General features: G+C 35.8%; 1 protein-coding gene, 1 non-coding gene and 1 pseudogene across 4 annotated transcripts; all 3 read right to left on the minus strand.

Annotated features, from left to right (window-relative positions):
- Window positions 1-5,459: 5,459 nt before the first annotated feature.
- Window positions 5,460-26,844, minus strand: EDA2R (ectodysplasin A2 receptor). Of its 3 annotated transcripts, none has more exons than XM_066249959.1 (5): window positions 26,758-26,844; window positions 20,782-20,960; window positions 20,162-20,247; window positions 9,503-9,667; window positions 5,460-5,836 (listed from the first exon to the last, which is right to left on the minus strand). In XM_066249959.1, the coding sequence occupies exons 1-5, from the start codon at window positions 26,842-26,844 to the stop codon at window positions 5,460-5,462; spliced, it is 894 nt and encodes a 297-aa protein (XP_066106056.1). The 3 variants fall into 3 exon arrangements, with proteins under 3 accessions (XP_066106056.1, XP_066106055.1, XP_066106057.1); XM_066249958.1 differs by having other exon boundaries at window positions 5,460-5,842; XM_066249960.1 differs by lacking the exon at window positions 20,162-20,247 and having other exon boundaries at window positions 5,460-5,842; window positions 26,758-26,828.
- On the minus strand, window positions 17,048-17,191 carry LOC136318032 (small Cajal body-specific RNA 1). The gene has a single exon (XR_010728000.1). It is a non-coding gene; the product is annotated as a small Cajal body-specific RNA 1 (non-coding RNA).
- On the minus strand, window positions 21,837-21,945 carry LOC136317925 (small nucleolar RNA U3; annotated as a pseudogene).
- Window positions 26,845-27,076: the final 232 nt, after the last annotated feature.

Genomic DNA, 27,076 nt, shown 5'->3' on the forward strand with positions numbered 1-27,076 from the left:
ATGACTCAGTCTAGGAAGATTGTATAGTTCTAAAAACTTTTCTATTTCTTCAAAGTCATTGAATTTTGTGGCCTATACTCTTTCCTGAATTTTAGTATGATCTTTTGTATATCTATAATGCCTGTGGTAACTTCTCTTTCATTTATGATTTTGTTTATATAAGTCATTCTTATTTTTCCTTTGTGAATCTAGCCTGTGGTTCCTCGATTTTATTAATTTTTTTCAAAGAGACAGCTCTTTATTTTAATTTTTATAGCTTTTTTTCTCTATTTCATTCAGTTCTGTTATAATTTTTACTATTTTCATTGTTCTGTTGACTTTGAGTTGTCTTTGTTCTTCTTTTTCTAGTCCTTTAAGATTTAATGTTAAGTTGTTTACTTGGGATCTCTCTTGTTTCATGAGATAGTCATGTAATGATATAAACTTCATTCTTTCAACTGCGTTTGTTTTATCCAAGAAGTTTTTTTTTCTGACAGAGACAGAGAGAGGGACAGACAGAAAGGAAGGGAGAGAGATAAGAAGCATCAATTTTTTTTTTGTGGCTCCTTACTTGTTCATTGATTGCTTTCTCATATGTGCCTTGACCAAAGGGCTATAGCAGACCAAGTGACCCCTTGCTCAAGAAAGCGTGCCATGGGCTAAAGTTGGTGAGCCTTGCTCAAACCAGATGAGACTGCGGTCAAGCTTCGACCTCAGGGTATCAATTCTGATCCTCCACTTCACAGTTTGATGCTCTATCCACTGCGCCACTGCCTGTCCAGGCTATCCAAGAAGTTTTGATATATTGTGTTGCCATCTTTATTTGTCTCTATATATCCTTTCATCTCTGTTTTTATTTCATCTTTGACCCAGTCATTTTTTAGTAGTATATTGCTTAATTTCCACAGTTTTTTGTGTTTCTTTACTTCCTTTTGCAGTTGAATTCTAATTTCAGAGCATTATAGTCAGAGAATATGCTTGGTATAATTTCAGTTTTCTTGATTTTGTTGAAGCTAGTTTTGTGACCCAGCATATGGTTTATCCTTGAGAATATTCCATGTGCAATAGAGAAGAATGTATAATCTGATGTTCTTGGATAAAAGGTTCTATAAATGAGAATTATGTCTGTTTTGTCTAATGTATCATATAAAGCTGATCATTCTTTATTGATTCTCTGTTGTATGACCTATTTAGAGAAGTCAATGAAGTATTAAGTCCCTAATTATGATTGTGTTCTTGTCTGTTTCTTCTTTTAGTTCTACTAGTAATTGCTTTATATAGTTTGGTGCTTCATGATTTAATGCATATATATTAAGAAGTGTTATGCCTTCTTGATGTAGTGTGTCCTTTATCATTATAAAATATCTATCTTTGTCTCTTGTTACCTTTGTTATATTGAAATCAGTTCTTATCTTTTAAACAGATTAGCTGGCTATTAGAGAGAAAGAAAGGTAGAGAGACAGATAGAAATATTGATTTTCTGTTTTACTTACTTATGCATTCATTGGTTGATCCTTGTATGTTATCCTGACCAAAGATGAACCTACAACCTTGATGTATTGGATGACATTCCAACCAGCTGAGCTACTTGGTCAGGGCTGGGAGAGCCTTTCATTTTTAAAGATGGGGTAATTTTTCTCTGCCTACCTCTAAATTAAGTTAAACTCTCAAGTCTTTCCCAAACTAAGATCAGCAACTCTTAAATTGAAGTGAAGAATATAGGGGAACAGGGGTCAAGTAGGATAAATCGTCCTACTGGCTCCATCTTTTATCACTTCTCTTCACATCCCAGGGGAAAAGGAGGAGAGAGCTAGACAAGTAGAAAAAGTCTTCTGTAACCTTTAGCCTTTCTTTTAGCCTCTTGAGAGTCATTGCTGAATGGAAAGTATCTTAACTTCTTACTGAGGTCAGGTGTCACAGAAAATGTACATCTAGGTTGATTACAAGGTGAGGTGGTGAAGTTGGTGGGGAGGGGAGATGATAGGCTTTTTATGATGGAAAAAAACATTACCTAATTCACATCTAGTCATAATGACCTATATGTCTCCACCATTTATCCTTCCAATGAGAGTTGTTTTCTGGAATAGGTATGCCATAAAACCAAAATACTCCTACTCCTAAACACTGTTCCAAAAAATGAAGATTTCAAAAATATCAGAGAGCCCCCTAGCCTTGCTACTTATCCCTACATCACTAAGTAACTTAAGACCCATCATTTACAATCTCTCACCTGTAAATTACAGATTGTCATCTTTGCTTTGCCTACCTTAAAATTTTTGTAAAGATCCAATGTGATGAGAGCTGTAAAGGCATATTGCGAACTGTAAAGTGCAGTACCCATATATGTAGTAAGTTTCAACCTTCCCAGTCCAGGATAACAGTACGCTATCTCTATTAATTGTTTTCCCAAATTATGTCACATCCAGCATTCTGCACTATATAGCCTCTTCACAAATAAAAAACACAGTTGCTCTACTCAATTGAACAACTTTTCCTTCTAAATCTGACCCACTGTCATGGAGTAAGCATCAGCCCAATATCTCATTATGGACATAAGATAGACTTAAAAAGAAAAAAAGAAAAAGATAACGTTTACATATGAGCCCTGAGATTCTCTGTGAAATCATTCATGGAGTAAATAAAGTTCCATTATTTTATTCTGTAAAACTTGTAGTGAAGGATTATGATTTTTCCCCCCTCCAAACCCAGTAAGCACCAATGGTTTTTGAGCTGCCTTTTAGGGTCAGGCCTCACTGACAAACTTAGGTTCTCAGTATTTCCCCATAGATCTCAAGAACTTTACTGTAACCCCAAATACAAAACTCTGAGCTCTGAGTTTGGCTCTGGAAATCTAGAAACTTAATCTTAGGATTTAGAAGACCATTCATCAAGAATGGAAAGGAAGAGCCTGACCAGGCGGTGGTGCAGTGGATAGAGCATTGGACTGGGATGCGGAGGACCCAAGTTTGAGACCCTGAGGTCGCCAGCTTGAACATGGGCTCATCTGGTTTGAGCAAAAGCTTACCAGCTTGGACCCAAGGTCGCTGGCTCGAGCAAGGTATCACTCGGTGTGCTGAAGGCCCATGGTCAAGGCACATATAAGAGAGTAATCAGTGAATAACTAAGGTGTTGCAACAAAAAAACTGATGATTGATGCTTCTCATCTCTCTCCATTCCTGTCTGTTTGTCCCTATCTATCCCTCTCTCTGACTCTGAAAAAAAAAAGAGAAAAGGAAGAAAGAATTGAAAAGAAATAAAAATAAAGGAACTACCAGTTTAAAGATAAAAAAGACAGTTAATTCTCCACTAAAGAAAAGTAGAGGCCTATATGTAAGGACAAAGATGCTGGCAAATGGGCAAGCTCCAGAGCTTTTATAATCACAGAAGTTTAGAAGATCAATGGGGAATCCAAGTGTCAGACTTTTCCCCAGATGTGTGTATGTGTGTGTGTGTGTGTGTGTTAGGTAGAGGGGCAGGGCAGAGGATCTAAAGGAGGAAGGGTTTGATTTTGTCTGTAAATTGCCAAGTAGATATATCAATAGAGTACTGAAAGGCCTTTCCTTCAGGTCCACCTGATCATAGATACACACTGTAAAACTCTATCTCATTCATTGCCATACCCTCCCCTCTTCTCTGTAATTAAGCTGAGCTAGAAATATATTTGGTTATCCCATAGCTGGAAAACCCAGCTCTCCACTTCAGCTAGAATAGTTAAACAAGAAATGTTTCAGATTAGTATTGAAAAAATTGTGAAAAATCAATTATCTGGTGGGATGGGATAGAATATGCTTTATTCATAGAGTAGTGGCTGTTGAGGACACCACATTACAGGTCCCTGTTAATGTTGTGGTATAGAAACAAGATAGGAGAATCCAGGGAGGCTGCCAGGAGCTCAACTGACATAGGGAGGGAGCAGAGGAAATTAGAAATCTGTGAGTAGAGTCTCACTAACTCCCATCTCTCCCAATTCCTCAAAAGTAAAAGATAACTAATGTAGTTTAGGTTAATGAATTAGGATGCAATATCACAAATACATCATTTTGCTAGGGAGATGATAGCTACACTAGTAAGACTATTTATCATGAAACTGAGCTCATGATAAATAGCTCAGTTCTATTACTTTACAGGAACCAAAAGTGGTATTTTCCAGAGAGGAGATGTTATCTTCAAACTTCTTCAGGGTTATCACAAAGTATATAAAGCAGATGAGTTCTGCGCAGCCCAAAGAACAGACCTAGGACCCTATTTTTGGTGGTTACTACAGATTGACAAAGTTTTTCTGTATGTTGAGTCCAAACGCATAAATCATAGTTACAATACACATTGAGCAGTGGTGAGCTTACTGACACTGCAAGTATGTGATCAATGATGACACAAAAACTTGATGCGATATAATAAAAGGGACTCAAGCATGGATTGGAGGATTGAAAAGGTATGTTAGACTTGACTAGTTTGATAGCAATCTTGGCATTTACTCATATATTGTTCATATTTTCTCAGGTAGGATGTAAGGAAGAGAACATCATTTTAGGACCTAGACAATATCTTAGCTGGAGAAATATGGAAAGGGTTCATGAAAAGTAGTTGGTTAGTTGAAAAATAAGAATCTACCCACCCTTCTGACTCATATTGCCTTATGCTACTTAAGCCTTTGAGAGAGCAACACTATCTATGAAATAGTCACATTGAGAGTTGGAAAAGCTCTGGATTGGAGTCCCAAAACCTAGGCTTGAGCTTAGTTCTGCCACTGATTAGTTCTGTGGCTAAATTTGAGCAAATAACTTTTTTTCTCTGTCTCAGTCTCTGCCTCTATAAGATAAGATGAATGAACCTTGACCTGCTTACAATAAAGGGATATTAAAATATGAATGTAGTGGGTATGAATGAATGTATAAATTGTGATTGAGGGTGGGGAGGGGAGAAAAGAAAAATTAACATAGATTAAACATCTTTAATGTATTAGATACTAGAAAAGGTACTTGCACATGCATTTCTCAGTCACCCTCACAAGAACTTATGAGGTGAGCAATGCTTTCTACATTTTACAGATTAAGAGTCTGAGGTTCAAAGAGGTAACAGGATTTACACAAGGTTCACATACCTATTAGTGAATGAAGACAGATTTAAATATAAGGCTTAGATATCAAGGCCTATATATTTTTCTATTATGCCATGGTGATTGTATAAATGAAATGAGATCACTGAATAACTATTAGATAATGAAATTCTGAGAGTCTTGGAAAAGAATATGATAAACTGGTATTACATCAACCAAGGCAGTTTCTTGGAGACCCAGAAGTGTGATATCTGACTGGATCAAAAGTTTTGCATCACCACTGTTCTAACATCCAACAGTGATATTAGCTTGTTGTTCCTCTACTGCTAGCCCTACTGAACAACCATACTCAAGAGGTGAATTCCTTAGGGGTGGTCCTCAATTTCTGATCTTTCTTACCCATCTTTCCAGCTCACCTCAGTAGTTAAGGGCTTGGAACTTCAAAGGGCACAGTGAGTTCCAGCCTTTCTCCAGAGCTTTCAGCTGTGTTCCTCTGCAAGTTCTCAGCCACAGAATATGAGGCAGAGCTGGAAAACTTATTCAGGTCCAGCTCTGTGCATTCGATGGGAGTGTGGATCCAGTAGGAGTGGCTCTCTGAGGCACAGGAGGCCATGGTAAAAGATTCCTGGGTGGGAAAGCCATGAGTCGAGCTGTGGTCATCATCCAAGTTGGATTTAGGTTGTTGGCTTTTATAGATGCTTTCACTCAGTGGGGTCTCAGGACTGGTATCCTGGCCGGTTGGAGTAGGGAAAAGAGCTTCTTCTTCCACTGCTTCGTCAGCCTTAAACTGCAGCAAACCTCCTGCAACTGGAAGCAGAAAGCCACTGGGTCACCCAAAGGCAGAGGCTCCTTTCAGCAGGGCACCTGGTTCTCAGTACAGTATAAGAAAGTATCTGGGAGCTGGTACTCCCATTCTTCTTCCTAGGGTTTAGAACACCTAACACCTAGAAGAGGTGACACTGTTAAGAAACACACTTAATTTGGGGTATCAACATATTGAGGCTACTTGGTAGTAAAACAGGAAAAGGAGTCTATTTCTCCAAAGAAAGAGTAATTCTTTGTGGGAAGCAGGATTTTTGACATCCAACTCCATGATCTTCATCCTCTTGTGTTATGCCTGTGAGTTTGTTATATGGCAAGAGCACTTTTCAGATTGTATTAAGATCATGAGATTTAAAATAGGGAAATTACCTTGGATTACTTAAATGAGCCCAATGCAATCACATGTGTCCTTAAAAGTAGAAGGGGGGCCCTGGCCGGTTGGCTCAGCGGTAGAGCATCGGCCTAGCGTGCGGAGGACCCGGGTTCGATTCCCGGCCAGGGCACACAGGAGAAGCACCCATTTGCTTCTCCACCCCTCCGCCGCGCCTTCCTCTCTGTCTCTCTCTTCCCCTCCCGCAGCCAAGGCTCCATTGGAGCAAAGATGGCCCGGGCACTGGGGATGGCTCTGTGGCCTCTGCCTCAGGCGCTAGAGTGGCTCTGGTCGCAACATGGCGACGCCCAGGATGGGCAGAGCGTCGCCCTATGGTGTGCGTGCCGGGTGGATCCCGGTCAGGCACATGTGGGAGTCTGTCTAACTGTCTCTCCCTGTTTTCAGCTTCAGAAAAATGCAAAAAAAAAAAAAAAAAAAAAAAAAAAAAAAAAAAAAAAAAGTAGAAGGGTGGACAAAAACCAGAGAGTATAAGAAAAAATGAGTCATCCAAAGGACTCAACTCAGTATTGTTAATTTTGAAAATGGAATGGGGTCATAAGCCAGAGTATAGGTGGCTTCTAGAAACTGAGAATGGCCCTCAGCTGACAGTCAACAAATAAATAGAACTTCAGCTCTATAAATGAAAGGAACTGAATTCTTTCATATTCTTGAATGATCAAGGAAATGGATTCTCCTCTGGAGCTTCCAAAAAGTAACACAACCTTTCCAACACCTTGATTTCAGCCTTATAAAACTCTAAACAGGCCTGACCTGTGGTACCGCAGTGGATAAAGCATCGACCTGGAAATGCTGAGGTCGCCGGTTCGAAACCCTGGACTTGCCTGGTCAAGGCATATATGGGAGTTGATGCTTCCTGCTCCTTCCCCCTTCTCTCTCTGTCTCCTTTCTCTCTCTCTCCTTTCTAAAATTAATAAATAAAAAAGACTCTAAGCAGAGATTCAGCTGAGCCTATAAAACTTCTGATTTTATAGAAATAGTGACATATTAAATAGGTGTCATTTTAGGCCATTGGATCTGTGGTAATTTGTTATGTCAGTGCTAGAAAAGTAATACATCCTTTACACCTAGGTCTAATTCAACATCATGTTACTGAGAGTCTTTCTATGTCTTCTTGACCTTAACATTGTGATTATGGTTTTATTATTTATTAGAACTCACTGTCAGAGCTTAAAACAACTTTATGCAAAAATACAGAGTTTTTTTGTTTTGTTTTTTGTTGTTTTTTGGCTTCTCTTGAAAATCCAGGAGACCTTGAAACATTAAATATTCCCAAGTAGTAACAAATAATTAAAACTGAGTATAAATTCCCCTTTAAACAGAGATTAATTCATCAGTTTGTCATAGTCCCTACTTTTCTCTAATGCATCTTATATTGCATCTAATTCACACACTATCTCACCTATACAATCAATGTATGCATGGAAATTAGTGATTCCTGATAAACACCATTAACCATTTTTCCCCTATGAAGACCATGAGGGAGCTGCCTCATGATCTTATATCCCCACAGAAGGAAACTACATTATTATGTTGAGGACATAGAAAAAATATAGAAAGCTCACCAGTTTCTTCTCTCTGAGTCAAAAAAGGGAGATAGGCTGTTGTCAGATGGTGTTTTATATTTCTGGGCCCTGTGGCCCAAATGTTTCATTGCCCATGTTTCATGCCCATGCCCAATGACTGGGCAGCAGCTACTATTTGAGAAACTAAGCTCCAAAGTCAAATACAAGATGGCCTACCATGAACCACAATTTCCAAAGAGTAGAGGAGAGAGAAATAGATTTTGATAAAGGTCATAAAGGGACAACAGTGTTCCCCATGTGTCCCTGATCCCATTAAATGCTAGATTAATCTCCAGTTAAGCCAGGGGTACAGCTAAACATGTCTGTTAGGTTTTTTGAAGCTGACATGGCCGGCTCAAGAGCCAAAGTAGCTGAGGTAGGGATATATAATAGGTATTTTCTCATACAAATACAGGAAGGTAAAAGTTGTATTGTTTTGGGCCCTGTAGACAGTTGGATAAGGAGGAGTCTTAAGCACTCCAGTATACTGTAAATTTTATTCTCCCCTTTCCCTACTAAATAAACACTATTTAAAAGCATGTGTTCCTGTTTTGGTATCTCTGCCTATCTTTCAGTTCCTTGATGACACTGAAGCTGTGCTGAGTCTCAGTATACTTGGCTGGAGTTTTTATATCTTTCCTGGTCTTGTCCAGTCTATTCCACCTCCCCTATCTTTGTCTTCAGTGACCTGGTTATTCCATTCCCCATTCTTCACTGATGTCTGGAGTTGTGCTGAAAACAGATCACACTTACTCCTTATTTAAATATGACCTTCTGTCTGTAATTTCACATGGCTATGTCCTATGGGATGCCAGTTATTTAGGATAGCATTATTGTCTAGGGAAAAAAAAGTCCATGTTTGTTAACTCCTCTGGACAGAATTTTCAGTTATCTATATTTGGGTTATTACTACACCAATAATAGTTACCCAAGAATTCACCCACTTTTATTACAATCATATCTCAAATCCAGTCAGCTTTCCTTCATTTCTTACATGTTCTCAAATCTGTACCTATTAGTAAAAATGAAAAAATTATAAAAAAAACTTAAAAACTAACTAATCTAATTCCACCTGTAGTTTTTTTTTTTTTAAACTTTTTTAATTTATTTTTTTCTTTTTTATTTATTCATTTTAGAGAGGAGAGGGAGAGACAGAGAGAGAGAGAGAGAGAGAGAGAGAGAGAGAGAGGAGAGACAGAGAGAGAGAAGGGGGAGGAGCTGGAAGCATCAACTCCCATATGTGCCTTGACCAGGCAAGCCCAGGGTTTTGAACTGGCGACCTCAGCATTTCCAGGTCGACGCTTTATCCACTGCGCCACCACAGGTCAGGCCTCCACCTGTAGTTTTAAAAATTAGGGAGAAAAGGGCCCAAAGAAATTAGATGACTTGTTTAAACTTACAGTGATTTAAAAGTAGCTTTAGAGCCTAGGTTTGCAAATTTTATTTCCAAGTGTTTTCCCATGATGTTGTGCTCTTTTATGAACCCCATGTATCTTAATGAAGCAAGTCTTATAAATGGGCGGTCATATCTGTGGTCCTGTGCTTTTTATTGCCACTCCCAGATAATTCACACCTGGGGTTTTCCAGCACTGTATGGAAGGCTTATCAGCTCTTAGTCCCAGGAAATTCCTATTTTCTGATAATAATAGCTTTGTTCTTGATTCATGTCATATGTGTAATGTCTATACATACCAGGCTGGCAATGTCTGTTGAAGAACTGTTTGCAGTAGAGGAAGAAGAGTCGCAGGAAGGTCAGGATAAACACCATGAACAGACTGCTCACCAGTACAACAAGTGTGGCCTCCTGTGGAGGCACTGTGGGTACATCTGCCTTCACTAAGCTCAACTGGAAGGCACCTGTGAGACAAGAAATTGGGGGAGGTCAGCCATTGTTGGCAGTCAACAATTACTCTGACACTAGGCCTGGACTTCCTCAGGCCATCACTCTCTCCCTAGGGCCTTTCACAATTAGAGCTGCTACAATGATTTTACTTTGTATCGCAGGCAAAAGTATAAAGAAAAACACAAACTGATTAAGTCAGTACAATTACTTGAAGATGTACATATCCCATGATCTTTCCATGACAAATTGAGTTATATAAGCTAGAAAAATGGAAACAAACCAAATTGTTCATCCACGGGGCACAGGATAAATAAATCATGATGTAATCTTATAATGTAATGTTATTATATAACACTTAAAATAAAATAATTCTATGCATTAATATAAATAATCCAGAGAAGAAAACAAATCAGAAGAAGTATGTAGCTTAATGTCATTTAAATGAATCATAATAAAATATAAATAACAGCATATATTGCCTGTAAATATATACATATGTCACAAGAGAATATAAGTATTAAAACATGGGTAGAGATGGGAAGGTCATAGTGCTCAACAATTTTCACATGCTTCCATGCATTGTTCATACATTCTTTTGTTTGTTGCTTTAATTTTTAAATTTTATTTAGAAAATTAATTTTAACATGATGACATTGATCATTAAGAGTACACAGGTTTCAGGTAAACATTTTTATAGCATTTAAACTGTTGATTATGTTGTATACCCATCACCCAAAGTCAAATAATTTTCCATCACCTTATATTTGTCCTTCTTTACATTCTTCTCCCCACTCCCTCCTCCTCTTCCACCTCCCTTTCCCCCTGGTAAACACTTCATTTGATCTACATGGAGAAGTCACAGTTCTATATCCCACCTATGTGTGAAATCATACAGTTCTTAGCTTTTTCTGATTTACTTATTTCACTCAGTATAATGTTCTCAAGATCCATCCATGTTGTTGTAAATGATCCGATGTCATCATTACTTATGGCTGGGTAGTATTCCATAGTATATATGTACCACATTTTCTTTATCCAATAATCTATTGAAGGGCTTTTTGGTTGTTTCCATGTCTTGGCCACTGTGAACAATGCTGTAATGAACATAGGGCTGAATGTGTCTTTATGTACCCAAATTTTTGTGTTTTGAGGGTAGATACCCAGTAGGAGTATTGCTGGGTCATATGATAATTCTATTCTTAATTTTATTTGAGGAACCACCATACTTTGTTCCATAATGTTTGTACTCATTCCCACCAGCAGCAAATGAGGGTTCCTTTTTCACCACAGCCTCTCCAACACTCATTATTATCTGTCTTGTTGATAATAGCCAGTCTAACAGGTGTGAGGTGGTATCTCATTGTAGTTTTGATTTGCATTTCTCAAATAGCTAATAAAGATGAACATCTTTTCATATATCTGTTAGCCATTTGTATGTCCTCTTGAGAGAAGTGTCTGTTCAGGTCCTCTCCCCATTTTTTAATTGGATGGTTTGCTGAGCTTTGTGAGTTCTTTATATATTTTGGATATTAACTCCTTATTGGAGCTGTTGTTTGCAAATATCATCCCTCATTTAACTGGCTCCCTATTTGTTTTGATGTCAGTTTCTGCTGTATAGAAGCATTTTAGTTTGATATAGTCCCATTCATTTATTTTTGCCTTTACTTCCTTTGCCTTTGGGGTTAAATTCATCAATTGTTCTCTACAGACAAGGTCCATTAGCTTATTAGCTATGTTTTCTTCTATGTAATTTATTGTTTCAGATCTTGTATTTAGTTCTTTGATCCATTTTGAATTAATTTTTGTGCAGGGGCAAAAATTGTAGTCAAATTCCAGTCTTTTGCATGTGGCTTTCCAATTTTCCCAGCACCATTTACTGAAAAGGTTTTCTTTTCTACATTGTGTGTTTTTGGTTCTTTTGTCTAAGATGATTTGATCATATATATGTGGTTTTACTTCTGGGCTCTCAATTCTGTTCCATTGGTCTGTATCTCTGTTTTATTGCCAATACCATGTGGTTTTGATTATTGTGGCTCAATAGTATAATTTGAAGTCAGGTAGTGTCATACTTCTGGCTTCATTCTTTTTCCTCAAGACTGATTTGGTTATTTGGGGTTTTTTTTTATGGTTCCATACAAACCTGGTAATATATTTTTTCTATTTCTTTAAAAAATGACATTGAGATTTTGATGGGGATTTCATTAAATTTCTATATTACTTTGGGTAATATGGCCATTTTAACTATGTTGAATCTTCTAATCCATGAAATGGAATATTTTTCCATTTCATTCTGTCTTTTTAAATTTCTCTCAGTAATGTTTTGTAGTTTTCAGTATATATGCTCCTAACATCCTTTGTTAAGATTATTCTTAAGTATATATATTTTTTGGTTGCAATTATAAAATGAATTGTTTTTTGAGTTTATTTTCAAATATTTCATTGTTGGCATACAGGAAAGCAGTGGACTTTTGTATATTGATTTTGTATCCTATGACTTTACTACATTAGTTTATTGTTTCTAATATTTATTTGGTGGAGTATTGGGGGTTTTCTATATACAGGATTATGTCATATAAAAAAGTGATACCTTTACTTCTTCTTTTCAAATATGTATGCCTTTTATTTCTTTCTCTTGCCTGATTGCTCCGGGTAAAACTTCCAGAACTGTGTTGAATAAGAGTGGAGAGAGTGTGCAGCCTTGTCTTGTTCCTGATTTTAAAAGAAAAGCTTTCATTTTTTCATCATTTAGTATGATTTTAGCTGATGATTTGTCATATATGGCCTTTATTATGTTGAGGTACTTTCCTTCTATTCCTATTTTATTGAGTGTTTTAAACATAAAGGGATGTTGTATCTTATCAAGTGCTTTTTCTGCTTCTGTTGATAAGATCATATAATTTTTGTTCTTTGTTTTGTTGATGTGGTGTATGACTTTGATCAGTTTCCTTATGTTGAATCATCCTTGTGCTCCTGCAATGAATCCCACTTGATCATGTTGTATTATTTTTTTTCATGGATTGTTGTATTTGATTTGCTATTATTTTCTTTAGAATTTTTACATCTGTATTCATTAAAGATATTGGTATATAGATTTTTTTTTATTTGTGTTGTCCTTGCCAGGTTTTGGTATGAGTGTTATGTTGGCCTCATAAAATGTATTGGAGAGCATTGCTTCCTCTTCTAATTTCAGAAGACTTTGAGAAGGATAGGTACCAAATCTTCTTTGAATGTTTGGTAGAATTCACTAGTGTAGCAATGAGGTCCTGGACTTTTGTTTTTGATAGTTGTTTCAACCTCCTCCCTGATTACAGGTCTATTGAGATTTTCCATTTCTTCATGACTCAGTCAAAGAAGATTGTATAAGTCTAGGAATTTATCCATTTCCTCTAGGTTCTTGAATTTGTTGGTATATAATCTTTCATAATATTGTACTATGATCCTTTGTATATCTATGATGTGTGTGGTAATTTCTTGTCTTTCATTTCAGATTTTGTTCATATGAGTTTTTCTTCTTTTTTTCCTTAGTGAGTCTAGCCAGTGGTTTGGTGATTTCTTTGTTCTTTTCAAAGAACCAGCTCTTTGTTGTATTAATTTTTTCTATAGTTTTTTACTCCTTATTTCATTTATTTATCTTCCAATTTTTACTATTTATTTTCTTCTGCTGACTTTAAGTTGCCTTTGTTATTCTTCCCTTAGTTCCTTAAGGAGTGATATTAGATTGTTTACTTGAGGTCTCTCTTGTTTCTTGATATAAGCCTGTAATGATATAAATTTCCCTCTTATTACTGCTTTCGCTGCATTCTAGAAATTTTGATATATCTTATTGTCATTTTCATTTTTCTGTATATATCTTTCGATCTCTGCTTTTTTTTCTTCTTTGACCTAGTCAGTTTTTAGAAGTATATTGTTTAATTTCCATATTTTAATTGGTTTCTTTACTTCATCTTTGCAGTTGAATTGTAATTTTAAAGCCATACGATCAGAGAATGTGCTTTGTATAATTTCAATCTTTCTGAATTTGTTGATGTTTGTTTTGTGGCCAAACATATGGTCTAACCTTGAGAATGTTCCATGCACACTGAAGAAGAATGTGTAACATTGGGGAACAAAATTTTTGTTGCATCCACAAAAACACTTGTTCTTACCTAATTCGAGTGTGCTGATCTCAAATCTGACATTAGTTTTTCTCTGTAAGCTACAGTTTTTTTGCAATTCAAAATTTTAGGTTTTAATCTTGTAAAATTTTCAACATTTACTTTAACATAATGAAGTAGAATGTCTTCTTGGGCAACATCTTTGTGAAAATATAGTAATTTATATAATGCAATAAGTACACTAATATACTAAAAGATAAGATTGAATCAGAATTTGTCTACAGTTTTGAAATAGAACATATTAAAACACTTATTTTAATAATAAAATTTGTGCAAAACTTATTTAAATTCTACTCAGGAAAAATTTGCATTTGTAGGTCTTGCATTTCTATACTTGTTGAGGACAATCTTGTTTGATGCTCCAGCAGTAGTCTGCTCATCACTAACAGCTCCAAAATTTTTGGGAAACTTATCAAGGTGACTGTTCAGGAAGTGAATCTTAACCCTCATATTACATCCAGTGTTGCAGAAAGCCAACAGTATCTTTTGAACCAGAAGTTCATAGTTTTCTGCTTTTTTGTTGCCAAGGAAGTTCTTTGTAACTGCCACAAAAGACTGCCATACCGTTTTCTCCTTCTTATTCATCTTCCTGGAAAATTCTTCATCATGTATGAGGGTTCGAATTGGAGGTCCATCAAATACACCTGCTTTTATCTTCTCGAAAGACAAGGCAGGAAAAGCAAAAATAATTTGTTGAAACCATTCATTATTCAAAGCCTGAACTGCTTCATTAAGCCAATTTTGATGTGAGGTGGGGAAAAAATGATCCTGTCTTGAATAACTATAGGTTTATTCACAATATTTTGCATCCCTACTTCCAGAGCTTCACATTTCGGCCACTCCTTCTATGTCCAGTGTTTATCCTGAGCTCGGCTGTCCCACAAACACAGAAAGCAAGGATACTTCATGAAACGTCTCTGTTGTCCTCGCAGAAAATTTACCATTTTAAGATCCACACAAATGATTCAGTTATGCTCCACAAACTTCAGAAAGTCAAGGACAATTTTTATGTCATTATAATCTTGTCGCAGATGAGTTGAATAACCAATTGGAACTGTTGCATAAACATTACCGTTGTGTAGGAAAACACATTTCAGACTCCATTTAGAGCTGTCAAGAAATAGCCACCATTCTATTGAACTGTAAGTGGTAACACCTAGCTGACTGAGAAAACTACTGATATCATGACAGTAAACAAAGTGTTTGTCTTTGGAAAAAAAGTCCACAAAAATTTGTTCACGCTTCCTGAAATGGGATACTTTAGTTGACTGGTGAAGTAAATTCTTTTCTTGAATCTTGGAGACTAATAACTCAGCTGCTTTCTTTGATAGGCCTAAATCTCTTACTAAGTCATTTAATTCAGGTTGGCTAAACTGCTGAGGGGTTAATGACTGCTTGGCAGAAGAAGACCTTTCAGATTCTACAACCATTTCCTCATGCTTCTTATCAAAATACACTTGATCACCATGTTCATTTTCTTCATCCCTAGGAGAAATAGAACCATTGAAAACTAGAACCGGGAGTGTCTCAGAGTGTAGGTAGGTCGTATTACTGAAGGGATATTAGGATATGCGATCATATGCCATTTTTTTCTTGCCAATGCCCTTTGTATGGATCAGACAGAAATAACAGTCACTGCTGTGGTCCTTAGGTTCATGCCAAACCATGAGAATATCAAAAGGCATTTCTTTGTGTTTTCCTTTTGTCTAGTCACTAAGTATTTCCTCACAATTATGACACACAATATGAAGAGCCCAATTCTTGTCTTGATCACCAAGGGGAACTTGAAAATAGGCTATATATGCACATGTCACAGATGATGAAATATTTTACCTTTGACATTGAAGTGTGTAACAGCCACATATATAACAGAAGGTGTCAGGACTATTCTTACATTTATGCCTACTTGAAGAAGCCATGATTCAATCTTAAAACAAAATAATGGGGTGTTTTTATCAGATAATAATTTTTTACATTTAAAAACAACTACAATTATGTAAAAGTGTTTGTAAAACATTAATTGCCTTGTGTTTATGTTCAATCTAAGAGTCATTGCCTTTTAACTCCAATTTAAAAACCAATGCATGCCATTACCTGTAACAAAAAGAAATTAAAATTGCATAAAAACTAGAGCATGAACCAAAAAAATAGATTTCAGATTTGGAATCAGTGATGAAGATATATATAGAAACAGTTGTAAAACCTCATGCAACAGAAAATGAAAAAAAATTGTTCCCCAGTGGACATTTTGGGATAAAATTTTCTATAAATGACTATTATGTCCATTTGGTCCAGATTGTCATTTAAGACCAATGTTTTATATTGATTTTTTGTTTGAATGATCTATCTGAAGCCATCAATAGTGTGTTTAAATCTCCAAGAATGATTGGTTATATTTTTCTGCTTCTATTTTTAGATCAGTTAGTAGATGTCTTATATATTTTGGTGCTCCCTGGTTCGGTGCATATATATTAAGAAGTTTTATTTATTTATTTATTTATTTATTTATTTATTTATTTATTTATTTTTGGGTGGGCCATTACCTTTAATCCTAGCTCACACCCGGCGGGCGAGAAATACACACAGTGGGAAAACATTTCCCTTTCCATTCAGGGCTCCCAAAGCCACTGACTTATCCCACTTTTCCCTGGATCAAAAGTTTGTACCTCACCAGCTATATTCAACTCTGTTCCCCATCTCCTTCTCTTTGCACAAACTCTGCACAAAATGGCTTCTCCTTCAGCACTCCACCATCTTGGCTGCTTCTCCTCTGCAATGTTAATTTCAGGATCCCAGTGAGCGAGAGCCCCTGGTCTCACCTTATTTTATAGTGTAGAAATTAAAGCCTTTAAGCCAGTATACAAATAAGGAAGTCTCTGATACAAAGCCACTTATCTGAGGCATAAATGGGATTCCTCATAAAAGTGCACCACCCCACATCATGCAACAGTTAAGGGTGTGGGGAAAAGCTTAGTGTTGAGACGATCTTAGTATTAAAAGGGTGGGAAAGGTTTAGTCTTAAAACTAAGCCTTAGGCTATAATGACTTTGTTGGCTTACAGCCTGTCTCCCACACCCAATGCAAACTATAAGCAAGTAAACATATATGTTATATTTACAAATTTATTTGACCAACAGGGACTATCTTGGTTTTTCCTTTAGGAAAGAGAAAGAAAACTGATGGTCACTGGGCATCAGGAATTTTATTTCTGTGCTCCTCTCACTCATTATTTTTTCTCCCAGTTGTGCCACTGAGTTATAACTCAGAGTATGTCTTTATACATTGGGCTTAAAAGACTCATGGCTTTTGTTTTAATATTGTACTTATTAAACCCAGTTATCACAACATATTACAAGCCTTTGACATGCCTATTATTTTCTTCTTCCTTTTCTTCTTCTTTTAGTGAGAGAGAAAAAGACAGGAAGGGAGAGAAATGAGAAGCATCAACTTGTAGTTGTGGCACTTTAGTTGTTCATTGATTGCTTCTCATATGTGCCTTGACCAGGGAGCTCCAGCAGAGCCAGTGACCCCTTGCTCAAGCCAGTGCCCTGGATCCAAGCCAGTGACCCTTGGGGCTTGTTGGGAAGATAAAATGTATTACGCTCACTTTGTTAAAGATGGTGCTGCCCACATGGAAGCCTGTCGCCCAGGTGATTGCTTGGGATGGGCATGATTATGTTAATATGTGTTGGGGAAGGGCTTTTGCCCCAAAAGATTTTTCTTAATTATTTTATTTTATTTTTTTATTAATTTTAATGGAGTGACATTGATAAATCAGTGTACATATGTTCAGAAGAAACATCTCTACGTTATTTTGACATTTAAGATGTGTTATGTTATGTCTTCTTGATACCATGTCCTCTTTATTATTATGAAATGTCCATCTTTATCTCTGTTTACCTTTGTTGTTTTTAAGTCAGCTTTTCCTAATATGAGTATGGCTTTTCTTCGTATACTATTTGTTGGAGAATCGTATTCCAACCTTTCACTTTGAGTCTACTTTTGCCCTTGCAGCTTAGATGTGTTTCTTGAAGGCAGCATATGGTTGTGTTTTACTTTATGATCTGCTACTCTGTGCTTCTTTACTGGTGAGTTCTACCCATTTAAATTTAGGGTAATTATTCACACTTGAGAATTCCCTATAACCATTTAATGTCTTGTTTTCTGGCAGTTCTGTGTCTTGTTTGGTTCTATTCTTTTTTGTTTCAGTCAGCTATTTTTGTTTTGGTGTATTCCGTACTTCTTTCCCTGTTTCTTCTTCTTTTTTTTTTTTTAGCTGTGTTTTTCAGTAGTGGCTTTTTCTAGGGTGGTTACCATTAGTTAAAGAAAAAGAGTGTTCATATGTACAAGAGTTATTTGTCTTATGAATGCTTCTGCATTCCATTCTCCTTCACTACTGCAGATATTTATCCACTCCCCTTTTATGTTTTTGTTGTCACAGGTTATCCTTGTTTGTATTGTGACCTTGTTGGAGCTTTCACTTGTAGTTTTGATTTGTTTTGTTCTTTGTTTCCTGTGGAATAACCCCATTGAGTATTTTCTGCATGCTTCAGCATGAGCTCACTAGCTTGAGCATGGGGTTGTTGGCTTAAGCTTGGAATCATAGACATGACCCCATGGTTGCTGGCTTGAGCTTAAAGGTTGCTGACTTGAAGCTCAAGGTTGCTGTCTTGAGTAGGAGGTCACTTGTTCTGCTTTAGTCTCCCAGTCAAGGCACATATGAGAAAACAATTAATGAACAACTAAGGAGCTGCAATGAAGAATTGATGCTTCTTGTCTCTCCTCCTTCCTATCTGTCTGTCTCTATCTGTCCCTCTCTCTGTCTTTCTCTCTATCTCTGTCACACACACACACACACACACAAGATTTTATTTCTCCTTCATATTTGAAGGATAAGTTTGATGGATATAATATTCTTGGATGGTAATTCCTCTCTTTCAGTACTTTGAATGTTTGGGTCCACTCTCTTCTGGCTGTAGAGTTTCTGCTGAGATATCTGATAATAACCTAATGGGCTTTTCTTTATATGTTATGTTTTCCCTTTCCCTTGCTGCATTGAGAATTCTTGCTTTGTCATTGATTTTTGACAATTTTATTACGATATGTTTAGGTTGTGGTAACTAAGTGTTCTCTTTGTTTCTTGGATTTGAGGCTCTCCATACATTCCTGTAGTAAGACCATCAGAATACCTCTGGCCAATGGACTGTAAGTAGAACTAATATGTATCACTTGTAGACCAAAGTAGTTAAAAGCCAGCATGCCTTTTCCATCTCTTTTCATGTCCCATTATCCTGGAAGTTACATGATCTAGATGGTAAAGTCACAAGTTGGAGTAAGACCTTTGCATAGTGAAAAACAAACTTACATTATATTAGGTAACTGAAATTTTGGGGGTCATTTCTGTAGCAAAACCTACGAGCAAGATACATACAATATCATAGTGGTTGCCTTGGGAGAGGTAAGAAGAGAATTGAATTCAGAGAGGATGAAAAAGGAAATTCCACTTCTTATCTCTCTTCCTTCCTGTCTGGCTGTCTCTATATGTCCCTCTCACTGTCTTTCTCTCTATCTCTGTCACACATACACACACACACACACACACACACACACAAGTTTTATTTCTCTTTCATATTTGAAGGATAAGTTTGATGGATATAATATTCTTGGATGGTAATTCCAAGAATGTATGGAGTTTTCATTCTTTGAGAAAACTGAAGCAAATAGGCAAAATGTTATGATTTATTAATTATGTATATTGTATTACTATGTGTTTTTATTTCTATTTTTTCTGCATTTATATATTTCTACATATTTGAAATACTTTATGATTTAAATAGATATCAATAATTTAAAAAGAATACATGAGTAAATATATAGATGTTAGATAGATAAAAATAATAAACAGATAAAAATGGTAGTGATAAAGGCATAGACTAGATACTAGTACTTCATTCAGTCTTTACCAGTCCTAAGCACTAGGGACTCCTATAAACTTTATATCATCATTATCATCATTATCTTCCACAAGTATACACATGTTTTAATTTATAAGCAGCTTTCTGAATCTATTATTTCTTTAGACCTAGATAGCAATTCCATGAGGAATGAAAAACAATGATTGTTATCACTTTTATTTTTTTTTCAGATGAGGGAAATGAAGCTTAATAAATTTCAATAATTTACAGAGGGTTACAAAGATCATACATTGTAAAGCCAGATTCAAATCTAGATTATTCCTCTGTCAATCTACCATACAGGAAAGAGAATGAGGGAGCAAGAGAAGTCTTTACTTCCCTGTCTTACTGCCACCCCATGGGCTGTGAAAGACAAAAGAGAAGAGAACTGGATACGAACATTGAAGCTCAGAGGTGGGAGTCTGCTTCGTGCATGGAATGCACTCTTGATCTTGTAGGCCTCCAATGCGTGTCTTTTGGTAGAACCTGGGGTTAGAGCAATATGGAATTGAAAGGTAATTAAACAATTAATGCTTTTCGATTTGTCCTTCCTTAGACCAAATGTTGCTCTTAGGAGTCTTTCTGCCCTCAAAGCTCGCACACACCACCCCTCATGAGTTCTCTGTCTCTATTTCTGATTTTGACTCAGAGTACCAGATATTCTACCTCTTCTTTCATTCACCACAAGCTACAGCCAAAAGGGAAACTAGAATCACAAGAGAGGAAAGTACTGCTTTGACACCAACTGCTTTCTTATCTCTTTTATGTCTACGGTGTGATTTACCTTGAATCTTGGGCCTGGGTTAATAATAAATAATAAAGCTGTTAAGTACTCATCTGTGCCTGACCATGTATAGGGGGATCATGAAAAGACACTGTTTCTCTTTAATTGGAGCTCTTAAATTCATTATGATATGAACAGTTAGAATACTTCAACTAGACTTTAAGAGATAATGTTAAGAAAGACTGTCAAGGGCTAGAGAAGGCGCAGAACAGCTTGGCTTCATACAACTGGCTCACCTGGGCAGACAGTCTCCACAGACAGCATTGGAGGTAGCTGTACAATTGGCCTTCTGGACACGATTGATGACAGCACAGGTAATGCAAATCTGACATCTATGATGGCCCCAGTTGCTTTTGTATCTTCGGGGAGGGCAGGCTGTGCAGTATGCATCTCCACCCTCTCCATAACCACAATCCTGCAGGGAAATGGAAGTCACTGACACTGCTGTACAGGAGCTTAGATAGAGGGTCAGGTATGGGAGAAGTGGGCATTGTATAGAAATTACAAACTGCAAACTGCAGCACATTACTAAATCATGAAATCAAATTACTAGGTTGCAACAAGCAATGAAAATTTAAATAAGACAAAATAAAATAATATCAATACCAGAGTGCACAGCATATACCAAAGTTAAGTACTTATCTTGTCATCATGAGCTAAGTTATGCTACGGCAAAAATCAAACTTTAAATCTTAGTGTCTTAAAAACCACAAAAGTTTATTTCTCACTCACACTATTTGCCTATCAGAGGTTTCTTGGGGGTTCTGCTTTATATTATCCTCATTGGTTAAATAGCCGATAGAGGCTTCATCTTTGTGCTGTTGTAATTGGAGCATTAGGGAAAAGAATATTGTGAACTGTGCACTGGATCTTCCCATTTTACTTTGCTTACACATCCTTGACTACAAATATACCTGATCATTAGTAATTATAAATAAAAAAGTAAAATTTTACAATGTTATAGAAAATAAGGAGCTGGAAAGATTTGACAAATAGCTGTATTCACTATCTCTCTTAGTATTGCTTTGTGGAATTTTACAAATAAAACATAAGTAAGTTTGTGTTAGGCTGCAATGAAGAAAAATATTTTTTACTCTTGGTAATGGTCAAAACTGTTTGCATCCTAACGGTGTAGAGGAGAGATGAGTAATTTACCTGGATTTTAGCTGAAGTCTGGTATTGACTCAGTGTGACTCTGGCCAGCCCCTCTCCATTTTAGAGAATCAGAAGAGATTGAAATAGATAGCCCATAAATATTCTCCTAGCTATGACATTTTAACCTAAGTATAATGCTCCCGCCTGTTATGCCATAGCTCTTTCTCAAAGCACAACTCTAGTTATCAAAGGATATGAATTATTTAGTAACAATCTATAGAAATGATCCCTGAAAGTATAGTCTTATGAATTATTTAGTAGTTCTGTCAGAAACTGGATGGTTTACCAAATTTGTTGTTTCCTCCTGGATTATCATAGCCCACCTTCCTTAACCTCACTGAACTTATATGGGGCCATGTAGGCAATTTCTAGCCAATGTATTAAAATGATGTGTGCCTTTTCCAGATGTATCCCCCCAAATTCTTATTGCTTTAACTTATTTTGTACTTAAAATATTCCTAATTTTATTTATACTTCAATTTTCTGGTTCATAGAAACACCAAGGAAGATGTTGAAATAGATATATTAAAAATTACAGAGGATGTTAGGACAATTGAAGAAGTGGCAGCTCCAAGCTTTTATTCCCCCATAGAAACATAAAAAAGTAAGCCGAAACTGTCAGAATTAGTGTTGCCATAACTCTTGAAAATAGTCAGAGGTTTACACAATGAAGCAATTAATAAATCAAGAAAAAAGCAATTTATAATGATAGAAAATTTCTGTGCCATTTTTGCTTTTTCTTACCCAGCCCTCTCCCCAGAGCAGTACCATTTCTAAAGTGGAGGCAGACTTTAAGTAATATCTACCCATGTTCTTAGTGTGAAAGCCTTATCCCTAGTTTCCAAGGGAGCTCTGCAAAACTTATTCACAAACTATTGTGTATGTCTGTTCTAATCTGTCTGGAAGTTATCTGAACAACTGACACATAGTGCTTAGCTGTTTTACTCAATTCAGAATCCAAATTGAAAAGGGGGTGAGCATTTGTTGAAAAAGAAAAAAAAAGTTATGGAGCAAACTAACCACAAATGCTTGGGGCAACAAATAGTGGGTGAAGACACACAATAGACAGCCTAATCCTGGAAGCTACAACTGGGAGAGATTCTTTAATAAATTGAGACATTAAGAAGCCTATATATATGAAGTAACTTAGAAAGTCACATATATGCTCAGGGCAAGACAAAGAAAAGACCCAAAGTATGCAAACTGGGCTGATCCATAGTGTATATGCAAGTTAAGTGTTGAAGGTGCACTTCAACACAGAGCCAATATAGAAAGACTATGAGGGGTGAGAGTGTGTGGGTATTCTTTTTTTAATTGTTGATGTTGTTTGATTTTTTAACTCTTGACATTCAAGAAAATTTATGTCTAAATATTAACACAATATAATGGAACACAGACTTCAGTGACCACAGATAGTAGTCTTTGCAAAAATAATTGGACAAACACCTCAACAAATAGACTACTGTAGCCTTTAAAAAATAAAGTTTTCTATTAAATAGCTAAATGTGAGGAAAGGAGAGAATCTGATTTGTAGATTTATCATATTATTGAAAAATGACCATTTTTCAACAACAATAAAATCATGGCACAAAAAAGCAAGAATATATGGCCAATTTGAAGAAACAAAATTAACAGAAAATGTTCTTGGGAAAATCAAGATAGTGGAATTACTTACTATATAAAGACTAAAAGTACTCTCTTAAATATGATCAAAGGAAAATGTGGGCAAAAATACCCCCCTAAAAATTAGAAAGTAAATGTATAAACACAATAAGAATATAAATAAAGAAAAAGTAAAAAAGAAATGAAACAGAAACATGGGAGCTTAAAAGTAAGCTAACTGAAATTAAAAATTCACTGGACTTGTTCAACAGCAGATCTGAGCAAGCAGACAAAGAATGAGCAAAAATAGAGACAGGACAATTGAAACGATCAAGTGGTTTAAACATTTTTAAAAAACGAACAGGCCTGAACTGTGGTGGCACAGTGGATAAAGTGTCGACCTGGAAATGCTGAGGTCGCCGGTTCGAAACCCTGGGCTTGCCTGGTCAAGGCACACATGGGAGTTGATGCTTCCAGCTCCTCCCCCCCCCTACTCTCTCTCTGTCTCTCCCTCTCCTCTCTAAAATGAATAAATAAAAAAATAAATAAAAAACGAACAAAGTAAGGAAGTTGGAAGATAAATTGTTAGGTTGGTTAACATATACACATTATAGGAATTCCATAGGAAAAATAGAGATACAAGAAAACAAATAATAGTTGAAAAAATAATGCTAAAAATTTCCCAAATTTAATGAAAGACATAAACACACCCACAATGCTCAAGAAATTTCAAGTAGAAAAGGCTAACAGAGACCCATACTGAGACATTATAAACAAAACATAGGTAACTAAAGACAAGTATAATATCTTGAAGCAATAAGAAGAAACAACTTGTCAATTATAAGTCTATTTCTCTTCAGAAACTGTGGAAGAAGAATGCAATAAGATGATATATTTAAGTGTCAAAAATTTAAATTATTAATCATGAAATTTATATCTAGCAAAAATACCTTTCCAAAATGAGGTAGAAATTAAAACATTCCTAGATAAACAAAGCTGAGGGAATTTGATACCACTACAACAGTTCTACAAGCAATACAAAGGTAGTTCTTTGGGTTGCTATTGGATAATAATTCAAAGCTATACAAAAAAATAAATATCTCTGGTATTGGTAAATACATGGACAAATATAAGAGTTAGCATTATTGGACTTTTTTATTTTTAAATTCACCTTTTGTTTTCTATATGATTTAAAATAAAAATAAATAATATAATTATAAATTGGTTATTGGAAACACAAAGATTAAGATAACAAAAGTAACCACAATACCACAAAAGTAGGTAAGACAAAACTGAATAAGATAGAGTTTTTGTATGCTACTAAAGTTGGTATTAATCAAATTACATTATTAAAATTTTGGGTGCTAAATGGAAATCACATGTAACCACAAATAAAATATCTAAAATATATACAAAAGAAATAATAAGAAAATTAAAACTTTTCACTAAAAAAAATCAACTAGCACAAAAAAAGAAACAATGATGTAGGGAAAAGGATACAAAATGGTATAAGACATATATAAAACAAATAACAAAATGTCAGAAAAATTCTCTTATACTATTACTCTTAATGTCAATAGACTAAAACCTCAAAAGGCAAACTGGCAGACTTAAAGTTTAAAAATCGTGATTTACTTACATTCTGTCTACAAAAGATTCACTTTATGTCCAAAACCACAAATAAGTTAAATGTAAAGGGGTGAAACACATTCTGTGTGAATAGTACCAAAAAGAGACCTCGGGCGTCTATAACAATGTAACACAAAATGAACTTTTATAAAAAAACTTCTACAAAAGACAAGGAAAGCATTATATATTAAAAAAGGGTCATTACATCAAAAATATAAGAATTATAAAAACATATACCCCAATAACAAAGCCCCTAAATCTATAAAGAAACCCTTAACATAATTTAAATTAACAATATCAATTCTATAAAACTACTTGCAAAATTCAATATCCCACTTTCAGTGATGAATTAAATATCTAGGGAGATCAATAATGATATAGAGGGTTTTAAAAACAAAATAAACGAACTAGACCAAACTGACATATATAAAACACTATCCTAACAAAATAAGAATACACTTTCTTCTCAAATATCTAAATTAAATTTATTTATTGTTTCTAAGTGCAAACATTTTTAAATTTCCCAATTTTTTATTTTTTATTGAGTTTTTGGGTGAAAAGCCTTCCCCCACTATCATACGTAAAGTAGCCATCCAATCTGTATCAAATCACCCTAATTTAATTCTCATTATACTTCTATATCTAAACCTTCATCTATCTATCTACCATCTATCTTTCTATCATCTATCTATCTTGTTCATTGTTTGCTTCACCAGTTAAGGGTTAATGCCCACAATGATAAAGGTTTTAATCTGTTTAACCATATGTATTATGCCTATAACTATGTGTGCCACTTTGAAGGTGTTCAGTAAGATGTGAGTGTGAAGGACATCAGTGTGGTGATTACCAGAAAGAAAGGCAGGTAGAATAGGGTAAAGGGGTGATAATAGGAGAGTAAACTTAGAGTGGCAAACACACAATACAATATATAGGGTGGGGAAAAAGTAGGCATATATCTGTGAGTATGCAAAAACCAGAGTTTATTCTTATATTATTATATATTAATTATTGTATTTTCTTTACAAACAATGGTAAACCTACTTTTTCCCCATCTTGTAAAGATGATGTATTGTAGAACTGTACATTTGAAACATATATTTTGTTAACCAATGTAACCCCAATAAATTCAATAAAAATATGTTTAGAAAGATGTGAATGTGAAAAAAAAATGTTGGCTGTTTGCTCCCAGACACTTTGGCCCCAATTTCAGCCTAAATTTAACAAGATGCCGGGTTCTGGGACCAACAGGAACCCCAGGAAAGAAAATATGATGGGAATAACGATGATGATGAAGAAGATGATGATGATGATAAAGTGGCTCCATCTTTGCATGCTAGGGCAGAGCAAAAAGTGCCTGTATTGTTGGTTGTTTTGTTCTAACCCATACTACCAACCGATATTATAGACCCTCCCTAATTCTTTGTCCCTTAATCCTTCCTCAAACAGCTTCCTCAACCTTCTTAGCTCTCTCTTTCTCATTCCCTAGATATGATATATGGCTTCTGAATCTCAAATGTGTGGAGCCTGCTTTAGTTGACAGATCTTCTCAATGCCAAGCAGTCTTCCTAGGCCTCTTCCTAGGCCTCTGCATTCCACATCTGTTCTTGACATACCCTATTATCTCATGGAACCCTCCTCTGACATCCATCTTGCCAGGTTGACTTTTTGTTGGAACTGTGACAGCTATTGTCATAATTTTTGAATTCTGTATTTTCTCCATTGAATTGTACTAGGCACAAGTGGAGCTCTCTTAATCTTGGACTCTCTCAATTGTCAAATGGCTTCTAAAATGTAACAGAAGAAATATTCTGACCATGGGGACTTACCTTGGAGAGCTCTTGTCCAGGCCCACACAGTTGACAAGTGACACACTGTCCCCATTGGTCCCAGTACTCATTTTCTTGGCAATCCATGATGGGAGGTCTATGGGTACAAAACACAAAAAACTAGGAATCTAATGGAAAAAGGTTACAAGATAAGTAGTAGCTTCCATGTCACTTGATTTATGCATCCTCTTACTTTTTTCTCTCACTCTGGAGAAGGCAATCTAAAACAGGTAATGCTTATATAGTCTTGACCATGTATCAGCAACTCTTTTAAAGGTTTTACATGTAATAATTAATTAAATCCTTAAAAGAAACCATA

Source organism: Saccopteryx bilineata, chromosome X (assembly GCF_036850765.1).
Source record: "Saccopteryx bilineata isolate mSacBil1 chromosome X, mSacBil1_pri_phased_curated, whole genome shotgun sequence".
Lineage (NCBI taxonomy): Eukaryota > Metazoa > Chordata > Mammalia > Chiroptera > Emballonuridae > Saccopteryx > Saccopteryx bilineata.